The following is a 19,378-nucleotide window of genomic DNA, read 5'->3' as shown; positions in this document are numbered from 1 at the left end:
CTCCTATTTTTGCAAGGACAAATTATCACAGGTTGCAAAAGAAAGGAGGTATTGATGGTTTGAAGAGAAGTACGATATATGATTACACTGACTCTGAACCATGCACAGCCAGAGGAATGAGAAGTTGTGCTCCATTTATGTACTATGTGTCAAAATACATTCTACTGTAAAATTAATTAATTTAAAGAAATTTTAAAAAGAGAGAAGATATGGCAGAGTTGTTTAGAAGAGTAGCAATGGATCAGGAATACATAGTGTATGGCAGAATTAAAGACTCATTTGAGGTTTGTTGTTTTGTAAACTAGTGTTGGAGTTTTGCTGAATGAGTAGGAAAGACTTGTAATCATGGAAAAGTTAATGTAATCTGTAATTTAGTTTGTTGATCTGAAAGGTAGATAATAGAACCTTCTTAAAAAGTTGTTCAATTAAATGGACTAACATATGAAAAGCATTTAGAACAGTGGTTAGCTCAATAAATGTTATATAATTAGTTGTTGCTAGATTGTTATTATTATTTAGAGTTGTTATAAAAAGATGAATTCTAGAGCCAGCCTAGACCCTGACACCTCTAATCCCCTTTCCAATATTTACTAGCTGTACTTATGATTTGAGCAAGCCACTGAATCTCTCTGTGCCTCAGTTTCCTCATCTGTAAAATGGAGATGATAATCATGACCTGGCTCATAGGGTGTTTTGGGGGATTAAATGAATCAAAATGTGTAAAACACTTAGTGACAGTTAGTTGGGACTCATTGTTAGCTATTATTAAAACTAGTATTTTTAGCAGCTAAATTAATCCTACAAATATTTTCAAAATTCTCCCGTTTCTCCATTTCTAGAGAATGAGCTGGTGATGTGGAACAGCGTTTGCTAACTCCTTTAAACTATTACTATTCAAATTAGATAACATATCCAAGGCCATAGAGCTAGTAACTGGTACTAACCACCTACTACTGTACTTCCTAGAAACACACTAGAGAAATCTGTTCTAAAGAGATGAATTAATCAAAGACAGGTATCAACATATTAAATTACAATTTAGCTACTGAAGTTGCCAGTTAGGTAAAGGTCAGTGTACCTTAAAAGTAGTAATAACATTTGAGATGAAAATCCAAAAAGTCTTTGGTGGATAACCTAATTTATCCTCTCTCTCATTCAGGCATAAAAGCAAAAGCAAAAGCTGGACTACCAGTGACAGTATTGATATTAGAAAAATAGACGTTTTCTGGTATTACAATCAGAAAACTTAAATTTTATCTTAATCTTCAGTATAATTTCAATTTCTATATGTATAAATATTATGATATAATGCTGAAGTTAAATAAAAATTTTAAAATCATACCTGACTGTCCTGTCTTCTACTGTTGGTTGTATCTTCTTCATTTTTCCAAAGAAACTGACTTAAAAGGACAGATTTGAAAGTCATATTAAAATATAATTCCATGAATATTAACTTTCATATTCACATATGAATATTTTACATATTTTATTTGGTGTATATAAATCCAATGTAACATTAAAAATTTTAAATCAGCCTGAAAACTGGGTGGGAGGTGTGCTTCTGTAGTCCCAGTTACTTGGGAGGTTGAGGTAGGAGGATCACTTAAGCCCAGGAGTTTAGTACCAGCCGGGGAAACATATTTAAATTTCATCACTTTAAAACAACAAAGCCTGGAGTTATTATCATATTTTCTCTCAAACTCTTAATGATTAACATAAACTACATTTAGTATGAGTTAATAAAATCATATTTCATTATCCCATAGCTAAATTCAAATCATAGTCCAATGTCTCTGACAAAGTAAAGTAACTGGAAATTTTAGAAATATATTTTTATAGTTTGTGAATAAAACCCTCATCAAAATTTCAAAAGACTATAAGCAAAACTGTTATCTAAGTACTCTAATTTTTAATGAAATGATGGCAATGTAAAACTCAAATATACTGATTAGTTTATCTGTAGCCAAGAATTTAAGAGAGGTAGAAGAATTAGTCCTAAACAAAGACAAAACAAAGAGAAATTTTTCTGTCATCAATTGTCCCTGATGACAAAAAGACCACAATATCAATAAACTTAATAAATCATCCCTCATTATATTGGAGAGGAACATTCATATATAACAATAAATATGAGAAGGTAATTATAATTAAAGATCAATAATTTCAATCATATCTTTGTTCTAATTAAAAGTTTTTATATAAGTAGTCTGGACATCACATTCTTTTTCTTATAGTTTAGATTATAACATGTGAAATCAGCATCTGTACTAATCACCTTTTTTTGTTGGTAAAATAATCATTTGAATTTTCCAATGATCCTGGTAACTCAGAATTTCCAATGTGATATTTTACAATCTGGCTTTCTTTTGGAGTGGCTATTTCCTCAGCTGATGTTGATGTGTATGCATGATAAAAAAAAGTTCAGAATATTCAGAAAATACTAAAATAAAATTTTCTATGTATACATTACAATCATGTCCTATATTTCATATTCCTCATGAACTTTACTATATAGATAACAGGTAACAATTTACAAAGTGTTTTTCATGAAACATTAATTTATGTGAAAAGAAAATTCTTTGGTCAGCTCAGTTTGGGAGACAATGAATTAAACAACACTAAACAGGCACACAACTCCCTTATACACACACACAAGCAACTGTATTGCAGAAGTTTTCTATGAGCAACATGACTCTGAGAGAGGAAGTAAAGTGGGGTCTACCCAAACTTTGTCTTCAAGATACTTTTAACCATTTGTATTTCTAGAGAAATGCAAATTAAAACTACACTGAGATTCCATCTCACTCCAGTCAGAATGGCAATTATCACGAACACAAGTAACAATAAATGATGGTAAGGATGTGAGGGAAAAGATTCACTCATAAATTGCTGGTAGGACTGCAAATTGGTGCAACCACTGTGGAAAGCAACATGGAGATTCCTCAGAAAACTTGGAATGGAACCACCATTTATCCCACTCTTCAGCCTCTACTGAAAGTACTTAAAATAAGCATACTACAGGGATGCAGCCACATCAATGTTTACAGCACCTCAATTCACAATAGCAAAGCTATGGAACCAGCCTTATTGCCCTTCAACAGATGAATGTATAAAGAAAATGTGATATACATATACAATGGGATATTATTCAGCCATAAAGAAGAATGAAATTGTGGCATTTGCCTGTAATTGGATGGAACTGGAGACCATCATGCTAAGTGAAATAAGCCAATCCCAAAAAAACCAAAGGCCAAATGTTCTCTCTAGTATGTGGATGCTAACCCACAACAAGGGAAGGTAGGGAGGGGAAGAATATGAGTTCACTGTATTAGACAAAGGGGAATGAAGGGAAGGAAGAGGGGATGGGAATAGGAATGACAGTAGAATGAACTGGTTATAAGTTTCCTTTGTTCATATGTGAATACATGACCAGTATAACTCCACATTATGTATACCCACAAGAATGGGACCCTAACTGGAATAGGTTGTACTCCACGTATGTATAATAGGTCAAAATACACTCTACTGTCATGTATTTCTTAAAAAAAAAAAAAGGACACCTTTTACCAAAAGCATCTTTTGAAATAGTCTTCTGAGGAACTCTTTTCCTGGAAAATGTTTGTATAAATAAAGAGCATAAAATATCACATAAATTTTCATTTATAGAATCTCCCTTCATTTCAGTAGCATTTTCCATTTGAGTTGTTTTTAATCATTAACATTAATGAACCACATGATCTATACATTAACATAAGATCCATGAACTTAGCAGCATTCATGTAGATTTCCACCCCCCAGAAATAAATTTTTTAATTTAGAAAAAAATGTCAAATTAATATTTGAGAAGTCATTTTGCAAAGGTTGTCAAACTATTTTGCAACCTGAAGCCCACATTCGTTTAATTCAGTTTGGCCACTATAATTTATTTCCTAGCAGGCATTGCCAAATTATTTAGTCTAATGAAAAGAATTTTTTATAAAAGATTTATTCAATGCTAAATAAATAAAAAATGGATATACCTACCATTCCCTCTCCATGCCCCATCAAAATAAACAATGATACAAAATTCAATAGATATCACGGTACATTTTGGTAAGAGTATAGGACATGTATCTGTTGATCTTTGTAACAGTAAAAGCATAATGCAGAGAACGCCAATCAAGATTGAATAAAATTAAAGTTATATATATATATATATATATATATAATCATACTGCTGAAAATCAAAGTAAAATCTTAAAGACAGCAGAGGAAAAAAGAGAAATGAAAATAAAAATACAGTAGACCTATCATCTGAAATTATGCAAGCCAGAAGATAATATAGAAATATTTTTAAATACCTAAAAAACAGTAAACAAATCTAAAGAAATTATTCAGAATGTGGAGCACAGAAACAAGGAGATATAAAATATCTGATATAATGGCAAGATTATGGTTCAATAGGAAGTTTAGGACTTGATGATGTTTCAAACTTGGCACTTTCTTTAATCTTAGGCACACTAATATTTACTGTTTATTGATGCCAGTGAGATGCTCAGTGAGAATCTTTACCTTCTTCTTTGTCTGGACATGTCATTTAAAGGCTCAAGAAAATGATATCTGGGAAACAAATATCCGAAGTAGAATCCCAGTATTCCTGAACAGAGTATAAGGTCAAGTGGCTACTGAAGTGGGCAATTACTCTCCATAAAGCTTTGAGTGGTATTTTAATTTACACTGTGGTCCTGAATTATGTACTAAGATACTGAGTACAACCACTTTGGAAAACACATGGACTTAAAATAACCTCTTTGTTGTTCCCATTTTAATTGAAATCACCTTCTTCCTGATTCGTGTTAATAAGGTCTTTCAAAGTGTTTTCTAAGAAATTGGGATCCTTTCCAAGTTCTTCCTTTGACAAAGTTGCACTAACTGGTCTATGGATTGTTCCATCAATTTCAGCAATATCACTATTAGTCTGCTGCCCATCTAAAGTAACTGATGATGATGCTGAATAAACATTTCCTAAATGGTCCATTACAGGAAGCAAATATAATTCTGGTTGAAGAGCCTAAAACATATAGGAAAATTTAAAAATTAGTTTATAATTAAAAAAACAATTAAAATTAGCATCAATTTAAAATGTCACATTACATACGTATGGAGGAGCAAATGATATGAGTTTCAGTTCTGGTTCTTGCTTTTCTTTCACCTAGAAACAAATAGATGAGAAAAAAATAAGAGCTTTTGTGAAATTTTCCAATTATTTTTACCTCCACTTTTTTTGTAAAAAGCATATATTTGTATGATATAAGTCAAATTTAAAAACTAATAGCTATGGCTATATTTTAGAAAAATGTAGAATTTAATCCTCATTATACTCATTGCACACCCATTCTATGTCACTTAATAATTATAATTATGGCTATCTTACATGGAGTCACTTTGTGCCGGGCACTGTTTTATGTTATTACATATGTTAGCTCAGTTAATCCTCAACAATTTCATGTGATAGGCACTAACATTACTTACAGTTAACAGAGGAGACTGAAGCAAAAAGAAATTAAGTAACTTGCCCAAGATTTTATAAATAGAATTTTCCAAGTTAGGATTCAAAACCTGGTAATCACTCCAGAGTCCAATTTTGTAGACTTATTTCCCATATAGTCTACCCCTATAGTTTGCTTTCAATTTATTTATTTTAGCAGATGTTGAAGATATACCATATGTCAGGTGTTCTACTTGGCGAGGATACAATGATAAATAAGACAAAGTCACTGCTCTCGTAGACCTCACATTCTACTTGTGAAAGCAGATATTAAATTAAAAAAACAATTTAGGATTGTGATATATGACTCATGAGAATAAAACAGAGTGATATAATAAAGAGTAAGTTGGAGAAAAAAGTTCTAAAAACTGGATGGTCAAGAAAAGTCCTTTTGAAAAGATTATGTATTTGAGCTCGAATGAATTACAAAGAGCAGCCAGCTATCCAAAACTCAGGGAAAGTGATTGCAAGGTAAGTGCAAGGACCGTAAATCAGAGATGTCTGTTATATGTAAGGACCAAAGTAAGATGTTTGGAACTGAAGTATAGAGAACCAAGGAGAAGATGGTAGTAGATGAAATCTGAGTTTTTCCTTATCTCTTGCCTGAACCACTGTAAAAGCCTTCTTGCTGGAATCCCTGTCTCTAGTCTCTTGTTACTTCTCAGTGAGACCCAATTATTGTACTGAAAGCTCTCATCATGTCACTCTATTTTTTTTAAAGCATTCTGTTAGTTGTAGGTAGACACAATGTCTTTATTTTTATTTATTTATTTTTATGTGAGCCACAACCCCAGCCCTCATGTAACTCTATTGCTGAAAAACTCAAGATTTCAGAAAAAAAAATTCAAACTTTTAGTCTGGCATTCAAGATATTCAACAAAGTACTTCATAACTTTTCTCACTGCACACTCAACATAATAGGAATTCTATGTCACTTAATAATAATAATTATGGCTATCTTACATGGAGTCACTTTGTGCCAGGCACTGTTCCCTTTCCCACAGCTAATGTTTAATGAAATGAATCAATTCTTTCTTAGTTGCCTGCTTTCTTACTTCCATGCTCATCTTATTTTCTCTGCTCAGAAAGCCATTCACACACTTTATTTTTACAAGACCAAATATTTCTTTCAAAATCCAAATTTACATATTGCTTCTTCCTCAAATTTCTCTACTCTGCTTTCCTCTGCTGAAAAAAAATCTTTTTTTTCTTTTTTGTGACTATAGATAATATTTTATCTTCACCACTTATTTTACCATTACACTGAACATACTTTAAGGGAAGAATTCATATCCATTTTTTGGCTTTCTAGAAAATAAAATATCAATAAATATTTGTTTAAAATAAAATATAAGAAGGATTTTAGAAGTTGATCTAAGTTACACTTATGTTCCCAGCTTGGGATTCTGTGGTTGATATTTTATAAATTTACATATAATAAAAAAAGAACAAAAAATTATGTTCCCTTTCTTCTCTGAGGAGAACTAATTTAACAATCAGTAAATTAATATTATGGCATACTAAATAGAACCCCAATAACAAAAACATCTTTAAATTTAGCTACTGATCTAAGAATCCTACATTGCAAATTATAATAGTACTTTGGGTGGGAGAGACTTATTATCCATTATCATTCATTACTTAATTTGTTTGATAAATATTTAAACCTTTGTTAGGCACTGGTTATAAATACAATGGTAAATAAAGTCCCTGCTCACAAAGGACTAAAATCTAATGATAAGAGTTAAATATTAAATAATCACATCAATGAACACTTGGCAATGACATAATATGTTAACTTGAGTGGCATATGAATATACTACATGTTGAAGTTTAAATGTTGACAATCTTGATTAAAGAAATAAACCTTATATATAGACAGGATAAATCAGAAACTTTGATGTCTGATGGCTTGAGAGATTGGAAATTTTAGTTAAAAATGTCCTCCCTTAGAATATCCTGCCATCAGATTACAGAAACTACCAATAGAAGTGTTCAGTAGGTAATAGCTAACACCAAAAAATATATTGGGGCCATTATCATTTTAAAAACAATAAGGCTAGTTGTGACCCAAATAAAAAAGAACCCTGTTTTCGCTACAACACAAGTACTTTTTAAAAACATTGTTTAAAAACAATATATATTATTGATATTATTAGTTAACTTTGTCTTCCTTTTGAAGGAAATTGACACATCCCACCATTTTAGTGCCTGGTAACATGCCAAGGAGATCCATTTTTCATGATCTATGTGCTTAGTGATATTTTATGATTAAGATTACATGTCTCACAGTATGTTAAGAAGCTGAGTTCACAAGCATTTAAGATACATAATTTGATAATGAATGCTTTTCTTTAATCAAAAGGAAAAAAAATAAGAACTCTTACCACAGCTAAATTATTTCCAATGCATTTCAGGAATAAAAATTTTTCTGCAACAGCATCTTCACCAAGGAACTCACCAAGTCGCAACCTCAGGGCTTGTAAAGTAAGTTGAGGAGATACTCTGAAATGTAATAAAATTGCCTTATATGAGGTAGAAAGAAATAAAGAGTTTGGATATATTAATGGTTTAATAATGTTAGTTATCTCAAACATAAATGTTGATTTAATTATCAGACAGAGCTTACTATATTACATTTCTACATTGCTTAGCACTTTATAATCTTAAGCAAATATTTTTCAAAGTAAATGATTAAGTCTATCTTCTAAAATTATGCAAACGAATACTATTTATAAAAGTCATTTTAATACTGAAAAGGAAAATGATTGTCTATTTTGCTATTCCACTTCCAAATTTTATGACTAAAACAAAATTTCCGTGTAATTTATATGCTTTTACATATATATTAAAGAATGACTTAGGCATAGATATTTATTTTGGAAGTTTAACAGGAGTAGCTAGTGCTTAAAATGTGTTTAATGATCAAATGCTGTCAGATTCTACTACATTTGCCCATTAGGGATCCTTTTCTCAATGTCTAAAATTTAAAGACAATATTATGTCATTGTTCTAAGTACTTGTTTTTTTAAAGATATATTATGGGAAATATTAGAGAATTCATTCAGTGAACAATTGTTTGATCAACAAATATTTATTGTGCACCTATTATGTGTCACATTGTTCTAAAGGATGGGAGAACAGCAATCAACATACAAAAATATATGCCCCCATAGCTTTTATAATCTAGTGATGGGAAAGAAAAATAGCAAAATACATAGTAAAAAACATAATTGATAAGATACTGCTAAGTAAGTAAAGCAGGGAAAAGGAAAAGAGACTGTAGCTGTTATTTAAAATACAATGATCAAAGAATATATACACAAACAAGTCATATTTGGGTACAGAACTGAATGAGATAAGAGGGTAAGGGCAGAAAATGTATTCTAGACAAAAGGAACAGAAAGTACAAGAGTCTTGAGGTAGGGCCATTTCTGATGTGCTCTAGAACAGAAAGGAAACTAATAGGATTGGAAAAGTGATGAGGAAATAAAGAAGAAAGGCACTCAACTAGGTGATGTTAACAATAGGAGGTCAGATCATGTGTCATGTTTCTGTGAATTTGAAAATACACATATACACATATAAATATATATATATATATATATATATATATATATATATATTTAATTATGTTCTTTGTTTATATTTTTATTTTTTGCCATGCTAGAGATTGAACTCAGAGTCTTGCATATGCAAGTCTTTTGCATATATTTTTAAAGAATTCTAAGAAAATAACAGTGGATATATTGCTGTAACCATTATTCACAGCTCTTCATCAGATTTTTAATTTTAGATAATTTGTTCCTTAATTCTTACACATTATACACTATTCTCTGGGTGGCATATTATGGTCAAATGACATCTATTCCTACAGCTATGTTTGATTTAACTACTACATAGTACTGTTTGTCAATATTCATTAAATTAGGAATGGGTCCATGACATGGGCAAAATATTTTTCATTTACAACTTTTAAATTTCTAGGAAATATTTTTCTCTGCAGAAAAAAATATTTTTTAGGTATTTTGTTACATGCACAAAATACTTGCCTTATAAATCCAGCAGAAATAAATTTGTTAATAACTTCTATTGAAATAGTATTTAACTTATAGTTCCACGATCCTTCAGGGACATAAAAAACATGAAGTTCCACCAACTGAATGAGAAGAATATCAATTAAAATGTTTTTAAAATTGAAAAAAACCCAATTGATCTCCTATAGAATTTTAAGTTTAATAAACACAACTGAAATAAACATGGAATAATGTATCCCTCTGAACATACAGACAAAACAAAATAAAACAAAACAAAATCAACCCACAAACAAAATGAAGAACCCCAAAATATTCGTTTGGAGTACATTTCTTTCCATTTTTAAAATTTATATTTAAGTCCCATAGTAGATACCAGTCACAGTGCTAGGAGCTCAAAGCAGACAGATAATATTGTATAATTGGATCATTATGGGTTTTTAATATGTTTTTTTTAAGCTGTAGATGGACATGATACCTTTATTTTATCTATTTATTTTTATGTAATGCTGAGGATCAAATCTAGAGCTTCATACATGCCAGGCAAGCACTCTACCACTGAGCCACAACCCCAGCTGGAATACATTTCCTTTGGAAACACTGTCATAGATGTGGCTTGGCTTCTAGAGTACCTCAATATCCTTGATGAATGGTGTTTTTGTCTGTGGCCTGTAGTAAGAATACTATATGGTAAAGATCAATTTTCTGATCACCAATCTTTATCTCTCCCTGACTTCTCTCTTATCAGTTCCACTAGAGTGACCTTGTACAATCCTTTGCTTTTAGCACCCACAAAAGGGTTCATACTGTGGTTTGTCAGGAACATATTTGCTTCCCAGAGTTCCAGGAAGAATCTATTCTTGATGTAGGGGATGACTGTAAGCTTGTCTGTGCTTGTATAAAACTAATTCTCTGTTAATGTTTTGTTATGGCTCTAATTAGAAATCTTCTGTTTAGAATAGTTAGATGGCTAGAACAGAAACAATTACTGCAGTCTCAATTTTTTTAGTCTAAGGAAGGTTGATACTCACTGCATATTAAACGTGAAAGCCTTGAAATCATTTTACTTTAACTGCAATATTAAATACCTGAGAAAACTTTAAAAGTTTTAATATGACCTATTATTATTAATATTAGTAATTTTTATTAGACATAAAAATGGTCCCTGAACTAAAGGTTTTGCTCAAGTTTTACCAAGTAAATTACTTCTATATTTTTGATATATGAAAAATAAACCAACAATTCAAATGTTTGCATAGATCAGATAATAAAATTTTCCACATTTTGCATTTTGAACTGCAGAGTATGTGAAAGATTATTCCCTAGCTATACTATTAAGTATCTGTAAAACCTTAACAAGTTTGAAGTAAATATGATTTTATTTTTATATAAATGTTTTAATATGTCACAGGAGAGCAATATTTCTTGAACTAAACATTTATATATATATATTTCTAAATAATAATTCAATGAGTTTACTATAACAATAACATTATAGCAATATTATAGTAATTATAACATTATATTATAATAACATTATAGCAATATTATAAGAGTGCTATATTTCTATAACAAGAAAGTAGTTGAAAAATACTGCAAGTTTTAAAAGTTTATATATTTTAAGGTTAAATATTTTATTTATACCAAAACCATAATTTATCATAATTTTATGTTCTGGCTTTCTGGAAGCAACTCATCAATAATATTTTTATTAAAATCATTAACTACTTAAGTAATTAGAAGGCATATATATATGTGTAGGGTACATTTTTTTTAAATTTTAGACTTCAAAGTTAGTTGCTATGCATAGTACTGTTAGATTGTGTCTATTTAAAATATCATTATCTTGTTCACCACGAATTTTTTGAAATAAATTTAACTTAAAAAATATTGTATTAAAATATTTATCTTGATTTACTGAATTTTTGATGCCCCCTTAAATTTTGCACCCACAGCAAGTATTTAATTTGCCTTAGACTAGTCCTGGTTCTGTGAGGGATATAGACAAAAATCAATAAATACAAAGCACTAATAGGTTATATACTGTATAAGAGAGGGGTAATTACTAGGAAAAAAGAATAAGAGCAAGGTAAGGAAAATTGAGAGGATAAGGGATAGAGAAGCCTTCAGTTTTACAAAGAATATTTATAGTAGATTTCAGGGAAAAGGTGGGAACTGAGTAAAGATTTAAGGGAAAGAATGAATTAGTCAAGGGAAGAAATAGAGTTCCAGGAAGGGCTAAACCAAAGGCTTTAAGATGACCATTATGAGTACCAGTATAAATGAAGAAGAGAGAGTGGGAAAAGAATAGTAAGAGATAAAAGTCAGAGAAAAAAGGAGGTAAGGGGAAGAAATTAAGTAGGGCCTCTGAGCCATTTAAAAGTCTTTACCTTACAAGATAGGAAGCCAGTGCAGGGTTTTAATAGAAGCACGGCAAGACCTGACATATTTTATAATTTTTTATGAAAAATTTGATGCATATATTTTATATACATAAGTAAAAATATTATGAATTTTCAAATAATATAAATATGATTTAGATTCAAAAGTTAACATTTTTCTTGTTAATTCTTTTTTTCTCTCTCAATAAAATATTTAAAGTAAATTAGACATACTCATACTTTGGTATCCATCTTCTAAAAGCAAGGACTTCTTTAATACAGTCACAATACCATTTTCACATAAAGAAAATTAACTATTCCTTAATGTAGACTAATATCAAATCTATAATTTCTCCAATTGTCCACAAAATATTTTTTCAACCTAGAATTCAGTTGAGGATAACATATTGCTTTTAGTTGTTATGTTTTAAAAAATCTCAATTGATTCTTCAAAATATTGAGATTGTTTTTCTGTTTTTCTTGTTTTTTTTTTTTTTTTTTTGTGTGTGTGTGTGTGTGTGGTGATGATGGTGGAATCCAGAGCTTTGCACATGCTAGGCAAATATAAGATCCCCAGCCATAACCCCAGCCCTGTAATTAAGTTTTTTAAAGTGATAGAGCCAATTATCTTATAGAATGAATTTACCTCATTGTCTTTAAGGTGGCATTTATTTCTCCAACCCCTTTAACTCCTGTAAATAGTCAATGGTACAGCCTTCTAATGACACAAGTTATCCATCCGAGGCAAGAGTATTTTACAAATGGTGACTTATATTTCATATTGCATTACACCATGAGACACAAATTACTGTAAAGTATTTCTACATTTGATAACAGGTTAAAGCAATAATAGCCAAAATAGATTGTAAAGGGCAAAAAAAAAAAAGGAACTTATTATGAAACTATTAGAGTAACTAAAGTGTAAGAGGATGGTGACACGGACTAATATGCTAGCAGTAGAGGTGAGTAGTCAAATTTTGTGTATATGTAGAGTTTGGGAGAAAAGACTCAAGTAGGAGTCATGTATGCAAGAAGAATCAAGTATGACTCCAAGGCATTTGGGCTCAAATAATGAAAGAATAGATTTGCAATCACCTGAGATGGTAATAGCCACAGGTAGTGCAAGTTTCCAGGAGAAGGGAAAGATTCCCTATCAGATACGTTATATTTGAAATGTCTATTGATCATCCAAAGAGAGATGTCAAGTAGTCAGTTGAATATATGTAGACATGAATCTGGAGTTTGGGAAAGAGGACTGGGATGATGATAAAAATGTATAAATCCTTACCATAAAGTTGGTATTTAAATCTACTAGATTGGATGAGACCACCATGTAATGAGTGCAGAGAGAACAAAGAGCTGAATCCTGAGATAATCCAATTTTAAGAGGTTAGATTTAGTAATGAAGAGGTGACTTTAGCAAGAAAAGTTTTGTGAAAGGTGAAGGATTGATTGGAATTGGTTTAAGAGAGAATGGAGAAAAGGTATTAGGGATTTGAGAAGGTATGAAACACTTGTGTTGAAGAGAAGAGTGAATGAATAAGTGACAAAGGGTATGAATGCCTAAAAGCAAAAGATTCTACTGGTCATGAATTTAAAGTGGGAATGGTCCTTATACTGGTCTATTTTTATCCATTCATGTTTAGTTACTAAGGAATAGGTGCAGAATAGGTAGAGAAATGAATCAACTAGGTTGTTATTTTGCAAAGGAGTAGAATAGAACAAGAGAGGGGCAAGGAGTCAAAGTGTGAGTCAAGAATGACCAAGACTGTATGAAATTCAAGCCTAAGGAGGGCATCATAGTTGGGTAATAGTGGAGGAAAAAAGGTGATAGAATCACTTCATTGTAGGTCTCAACTTAGAATACTAGAGAAAGTGAGTTAAAGATGAAATAGTAATATCAGTTAATAGGATACATGAAGTTGGGACTCTGGTGCAATCAATTTCTAATACTTTATATAATTCATTTTTGCTTTATCAACTTTTCAAAAACAATGATAGACATTATTTTCTTACCTCTGATGAGGAAGGCTGACTTGGATTGTGAGACATACTCACCAATGTCTGAACAGCTGGATTTTTTCTTGTCTTTTTCTCTCTCTTCATTTAAGCAGTATTAAATTAATTTCATAATACACTTTTGGCTTATTTAAAACAGCATTCCATGTATTTCTGGTCTCTGATTTGTTCAAAAAGTGAAAAGAAAAATATAAAACCTTTAAAGTAGACTCCAAAAGAAAACTTGGAATATATACAATCTTATTATTCCAATTAAAAAAAATCACTAATGAACAGACTGGTAATTGCAATGAAATGAGTGTATATTCTATGGATGGTCCTCCAACTTACAACAATGCAAAAGCAATTCTGTACCTCAAATTTAGAATCTTGATCTTTTCCTGGGCTAGCAATACATGGTTTGATATTCTCTTGCAATGCTAGGCAGGATCAATAAGCTATAGTTCCCAGTCACAAGATTATAAAGATAAATAGTTGATACTTGACAATGTACTGTGTTGCTCAGTCACAATATTCAGTAGGTTAAGTGTATTCTATTTTCAACTTTTATCAGGATGTAACCCCATCCTAAGTTGAGGATGATTAAGGAAACTAACTGGTAAGTTACGTTGTAATGAACTTTTGGCAAAAACATATTTTACTATTCTAAACAATTCATTTTCTTTGGAGTCAAAAGTTAAGGTTGAATGTGAAAATGCATTCTATTGTCATGTATAACTAGAACAAATTATTAAAAATTTGTCTAATCTTGTATATTAAATGTATTTTACATAACATAGAAATATACTTTTGGAGTGAAAAGATTAAATACAAATGGCTGTATGTAACAATCAGTCCAGATGAAAATACCTGTCTTTTATATATTGAGCATCATTTGTGTATTATTTTCTGTTTTGTCCTCAGAGTATTTATTGCAATTTAAAATATGAATTATAAAATTTAAAACACATAAATATATAATAAAAATTGAAAAATAAAGTAGCTAAATTATCTTAAAAAGGAATTATCAAAGCGGTTCCATCCTTAAGAATGTACTAATCATACCAACATCACATCTGAAGCTTTTTTTAAGATTCCAAAGTATGGCTTCATTGGCTTATATTAAAATAGTTATGTAAATCTAACAAAACTTAAAACTCCTTTGATTTGGTACTGATTACAACCCTTTGAAATCCTACTAGATACCATTTTTTTAAAAAATTTTGTCTTCTAGTAATGGGAATTGAACCCAGGTGTTCTAATACTGAGTGACATCCCTACCCCTTTTGTTATTATTTTTAAAATTTATTTATTTTAATCAGGTATAAATGACAGAAGAATGCATTTTGATTCATTGTACACAACTGCAGCACAACTTTTCATTTCTCTGATTGTACATGATGTAGTGGGACACCATATGTGCCACTCTAAAGTTCTTTTGACTAGTTGATTGATTGCTCAAAGAATGCCAAAAGTGAGAGGGATAGTTCTACTGCGCAAAAAGAGAAATCAGAATATAGTTAACCTCAGGTCAGGTGATGGGAGTCCTTATTGACATAATTTTTGATTTTTAAATCATCAAGGGTCAGGTCTATCTGCTCAGGATAAATTCATATTATATCTATGTTCTTAGAGTTTTACATTGTCTAGGTCGTAGTTAACCTGTAAACATCTAATGGTAATTTAACTTTATTTAAGTTCTAATTCATTTAAAGGGTAAATAGATTTTAGGTAAATAGATTAAAATGCCCGAGAGCCCTCTAGAGCCTATATACATTTAGGTTCCTTAGCCCTGGTAGGAACAATTGAGGAATTAGTCTATTTTCCATACAGATCCTAGTATAGACAAAATTACACACTTTTCTTGATTTGGGATTTCGCCCAAGATTTATAAGGGCATTTTAGATGAAAGAGGGTTTGATAGAAATTAACAGAATGATATTAGAATTAGAATGTTTGAAAAGGAATTATGGAATGTTTCCTCCACATAGCTCTTCAATGCCTTTTGAGCAAGTTTAATTTTCATAATCATAAAATAGCAACAGGACATTTTCAGCAAATTTGTTTACCCAACTTAAAAAACAACTTAAGTTTTTAAAAGAATAGAGCATCTTCTTGCCCATCGTAAAACTTGATTATGCTTCTCTTTTGAATACCTAGCTACAGAGTATCTCCAAGTTTATACTCTAAAAATAGAAAAAAGTTTAAGACTGAAAATAATTCAGCTTCAAATATAAAGCAGAATACAGAAAAAAAAGTCTTGTCTTATTCTTCCTGAAGGTCATAGTTAACACAGTGTTAGCGCACAAAAGAAGCATAAGCATGGATTTATGAGAAATAGAAAGAATAAATTTCCCTCTGTTTATGAAGGAGTACAGTGTTTTTGAATCTTATATAAGTCCATTGATGAAAAACTGCTCTTTCACTTCTCCATGTACCTTTTGGGAAGTCTTTCAAAAGGATCAACAGAGATAAAATAAGTCTATCATTTTTAAAATTAGAATTATAACTACTTAACTGTCAGCTAATACTATCACAAAATACTTGAGATTATCAACTAATTAAAAAGAAATTTTATTTTGGCTCATAGTTTCAGCCCATGATCACTTAGCCATGTCACTTGGGCCTCTGGCACAGTATCTCAAGGCAGGATCACATAATGTAAGTATTTATCTCATGGTGGCTGGGAAGTCAGAGAGGAAGGGGTAGAGTCCCAAGAGTCCCAATATCCCTTTCAAGGACATATCCCCAATTATCTAACTTCCTTCCATTAGGTTCACCTCCCCAGTGTTCCACTTTAAGAATAATGCCACAGACCGCTACCAAGCCATTAGCACACAGGCCTTTGCAGGATGCTTAAAAGCACAAGGTGAAGGTAATATAGTAAGGTAAAAAAATAAAAAATAAATTTTAAAAATAAAGGGTATTTAATTGTACTTCATTTACTGAAAATGGGCTTTACTATCCATACAAGCTGAGCCAAAAATACAATGGAGTCTTATGACCACACTATTACTAGGTATCTTAAGCCTTTTTGCTGTTTCTTATAACTAAATTTCCTTATACTTCAATATCAAAAATAATTATTATTCCAATATATGAGCAACTCCATAAAAAGAAATGCATTACTTATATATACAGTGTAAACATCAGGAGACCCAAGTTCTTTTCTTTGCCATAAACCAGCTGTATGGCCATAAGCAAGTCATTCATTCTTTCCCAAACTCAATTTCCTTAGCCACCATGAAAACAGACTAATATAAGCTCATTCTTTGAGAAAGGAGTCAGAATTGTGAAATCTACCCTTATCTGGCTTTTAAACTACAAAGTAAGGTGCATGAACCTTAAAAGCATTTTATTTATTCAAATACTGAACTTGGAGCTAGTGAACTAAAGAACTTAGGGTACTAATTAAATAAGGTGAAGATCCCAGGTAAATTTAAACTTACAATGCTCTCCTGACAAAACAGAACATTTCTTGCTGTATGGTGTTGTAAGGAATCTCTCGGTGTCAAATTGCTTCACAACACAGTCTGTTCCAAACAATCTAATATGTAAACTCCTATGTCTGATGGATGGTAAAGACCCTTGAAATATTTTAGATCATTTTGGAAGGTCAAAGAACAATTCTTTGATTTGTAGTTCATGAACTATATTTAATGCTAATCACTTCAAATGCAATGAACTTGAAATGGACTTTTTTTTCTTCTTCTTTCCTATTCCAAATCAAATCCTAATAGATGGGCTGGGGTTGTGGCTCAGTGGTAGAGCCCTTGCCTAGCTTGCCTGTAAAAATAAACAAACAAATAAATAAATGTATTGTTCCATCTACAACTAAAAAATAAAAAACAAAAACAAAAACAAATAGACTACCTGGTGTTCTGCGACAGCAATCCACTCTGCTTTTCCAATGAAGTAAAAAAAAAAAAAAAGAAACATTTTCTGAGACTTAACCTAAAATACAACATAGGTTTTGCTTATTTCTCAGCACTCTTTCTCACTCTCACAGAAGGGAGTGGGCCACATATTACTTGAAAACCTTTCCAGCACATTTCTTAACTAAGTTTTGAAGTATAGTGTATTATTGAAAAATAGAACTTTCTTTGAGGAAAGTTTTGTGTTTTATCTTACACATCTATTAAGTAATTTAAAATACTAGTAGGGAAAAATAATATTTATTTTTCATATTCTTTACCTATGTAATTTCATTTCATTCTTAGAAGCAACTCCAGAAAACTTTTTTTATTTCATTTCAAAATGAGGAAACAGAGGCTCAGTGAAGCTTAAACGGCTTGCTCAAGGATCCCACAGTAAGTAGCAAAATCAGAATTCAAAAACTGGTTCCTAGCCCCAGTTATTACATCTAAGAATTAAATAAAATGCTAAACTTACGCTATACATTTTTGAGGACGGATATTCTATTTAGTAAATAAATCCGGTTTTGTTGACCCAGAGAAAATTATACATGATATTCCCACTATACAAAAAAATTGAAATGCATTCATGTTGAAATTATTCATGTTTACAGAAAACATCAGTGTTTTCGAAGATGGTTTACTTTAACAGAAATAGAAAACAACTGTTTTAAGCGTCATGACACAATACACGTTTCCACGATGACAGATGCATTGGCCGGGCCTATTTTGTTAAATCCTCCATCTCTCCTAAAAACTCCTTGGGGGTTCAATTTCAAGCATTAAGTAATTAAAACTTAAACATAAAAAAGAGCAAACTTTCCCGAAGCACAAAAACGTTTTATTTTAAAAAGTACAGTAAGAATTCTTCCAACGGGATGGTTTAGCAGAGATAGCTGTAATCTTCGGCCAGCACCCTGGCTCCTTCACAGCCTTTTCTAGAAAACCGATTTGAGAGTTTAAGAGGCGACAAAAATCAAAAAATTCCGAGATCTTCTTTTCTCCAACGCCTATTTCCCCGCCCGCCCGGTCCCGTGGGCGGGTCACAGGGGCTCCGCGCCCCTTTCAGTCTCCGAGTCCGCGGGTGGGAAGCGGGCGGAGGACGCCGTTGGACAAAGGGTCACCTCGGGACACGACTTACGCGGGTGGGCGGGCGACTCGCGCGGGGCAGTCTGGCTCCTGCGCCTCCGCTGGGCTATCCCCTTCTCTCCCTCAACTCCTGCCGCAAACTCCCTGAGGACAACTGGGGCCTCCCGGTTCCTCAGTCACTAGAGCTTTAGAGACTTTCAAATGTCTGACTTCCCTCACCGGTCCTCTTCAATGTCCCCTCTGGTCTAGGCGGCTAACCACAGCTCCTTCCTTACCTCTCCCAAGTCAGCCTACCAGGAGTGGGAACAAGGAGTGCGGCATCCGGCCAGACTCTCTAGGAGCCTCCACACCACGCCCAGGGACCGCTCCGCCCCTTCTTCTCGGGCTCCCTCAAGCTCGAGCTCCCGCAGGGCGAGGAGTTAGAACCAGAGGCGA

At 32.1% G+C, this 19,378-nt stretch overlaps 1 protein-coding gene across 9 annotated transcripts in view; it reads right to left on the bottom strand.

Annotated features, from left to right (window-relative positions):
* Positions 1 to 19,378, bottom strand: part of Spata1 (spermatogenesis associated 1) — a 47,012-nt gene extending 27,634 nt beyond the window's left edge. Inside the window, exons 1-10 of one of the 9 annotated variants that reach the window (XM_058579002.1) lie at positions 18,996 to 19,378; positions 17,814 to 17,839; positions 17,390 to 17,726; positions 13,959 to 14,121; positions 9,580 to 9,686; positions 7,915 to 8,032; positions 5,138 to 5,191; positions 4,819 to 5,050; positions 2,276 to 2,387; positions 1,343 to 1,400 (exon numbers count right to left, since the gene is read on the bottom strand). In XM_058579002.1, the coding sequence (XP_058434985.1) occupies positions 1,343 to 1,400; positions 2,276 to 2,387; positions 4,819 to 5,050; positions 5,138 to 5,191; positions 7,915 to 8,032; positions 9,580 to 9,686; positions 13,959 to 14,048 (771 nt within the window). In that variant the 5' untranslated portion in view covers positions 14,049 to 14,121; positions 17,390 to 17,726; positions 17,814 to 17,839; positions 18,996 to 19,378. Of the gene's footprint in view, positions 1 to 1,342; positions 1,401 to 2,275; positions 2,388 to 4,818; positions 5,051 to 5,137; positions 5,192 to 7,914; positions 8,033 to 9,579; positions 9,687 to 13,958; positions 14,122 to 17,389; positions 17,727 to 17,813; positions 17,843 to 18,995 lie in introns of all 9 variants that reach the window. The other 8 variants (XM_058579006.1, XM_058579005.1, XM_058579004.1 and 5 more) reach the window with 8 other exon arrangements.

Source organism: Marmota monax, unplaced genomic scaffold, assembly GCF_021218885.2.
Source record: "Marmota monax isolate L192 unplaced genomic scaffold, Marmota_monax_Labrador192_F-V1.1 WCK01_AAM20220418_F8-fsc00046, whole genome shotgun sequence".
NCBI classification, from domain to species: Eukaryota; Metazoa; Chordata; class Mammalia; order Rodentia; family Sciuridae; genus Marmota; species Marmota monax.
The sequence above is the reverse complement of the archived record's forward strand: the minus strand, read 5'-3'. Positions and strand labels throughout refer to the sequence as shown.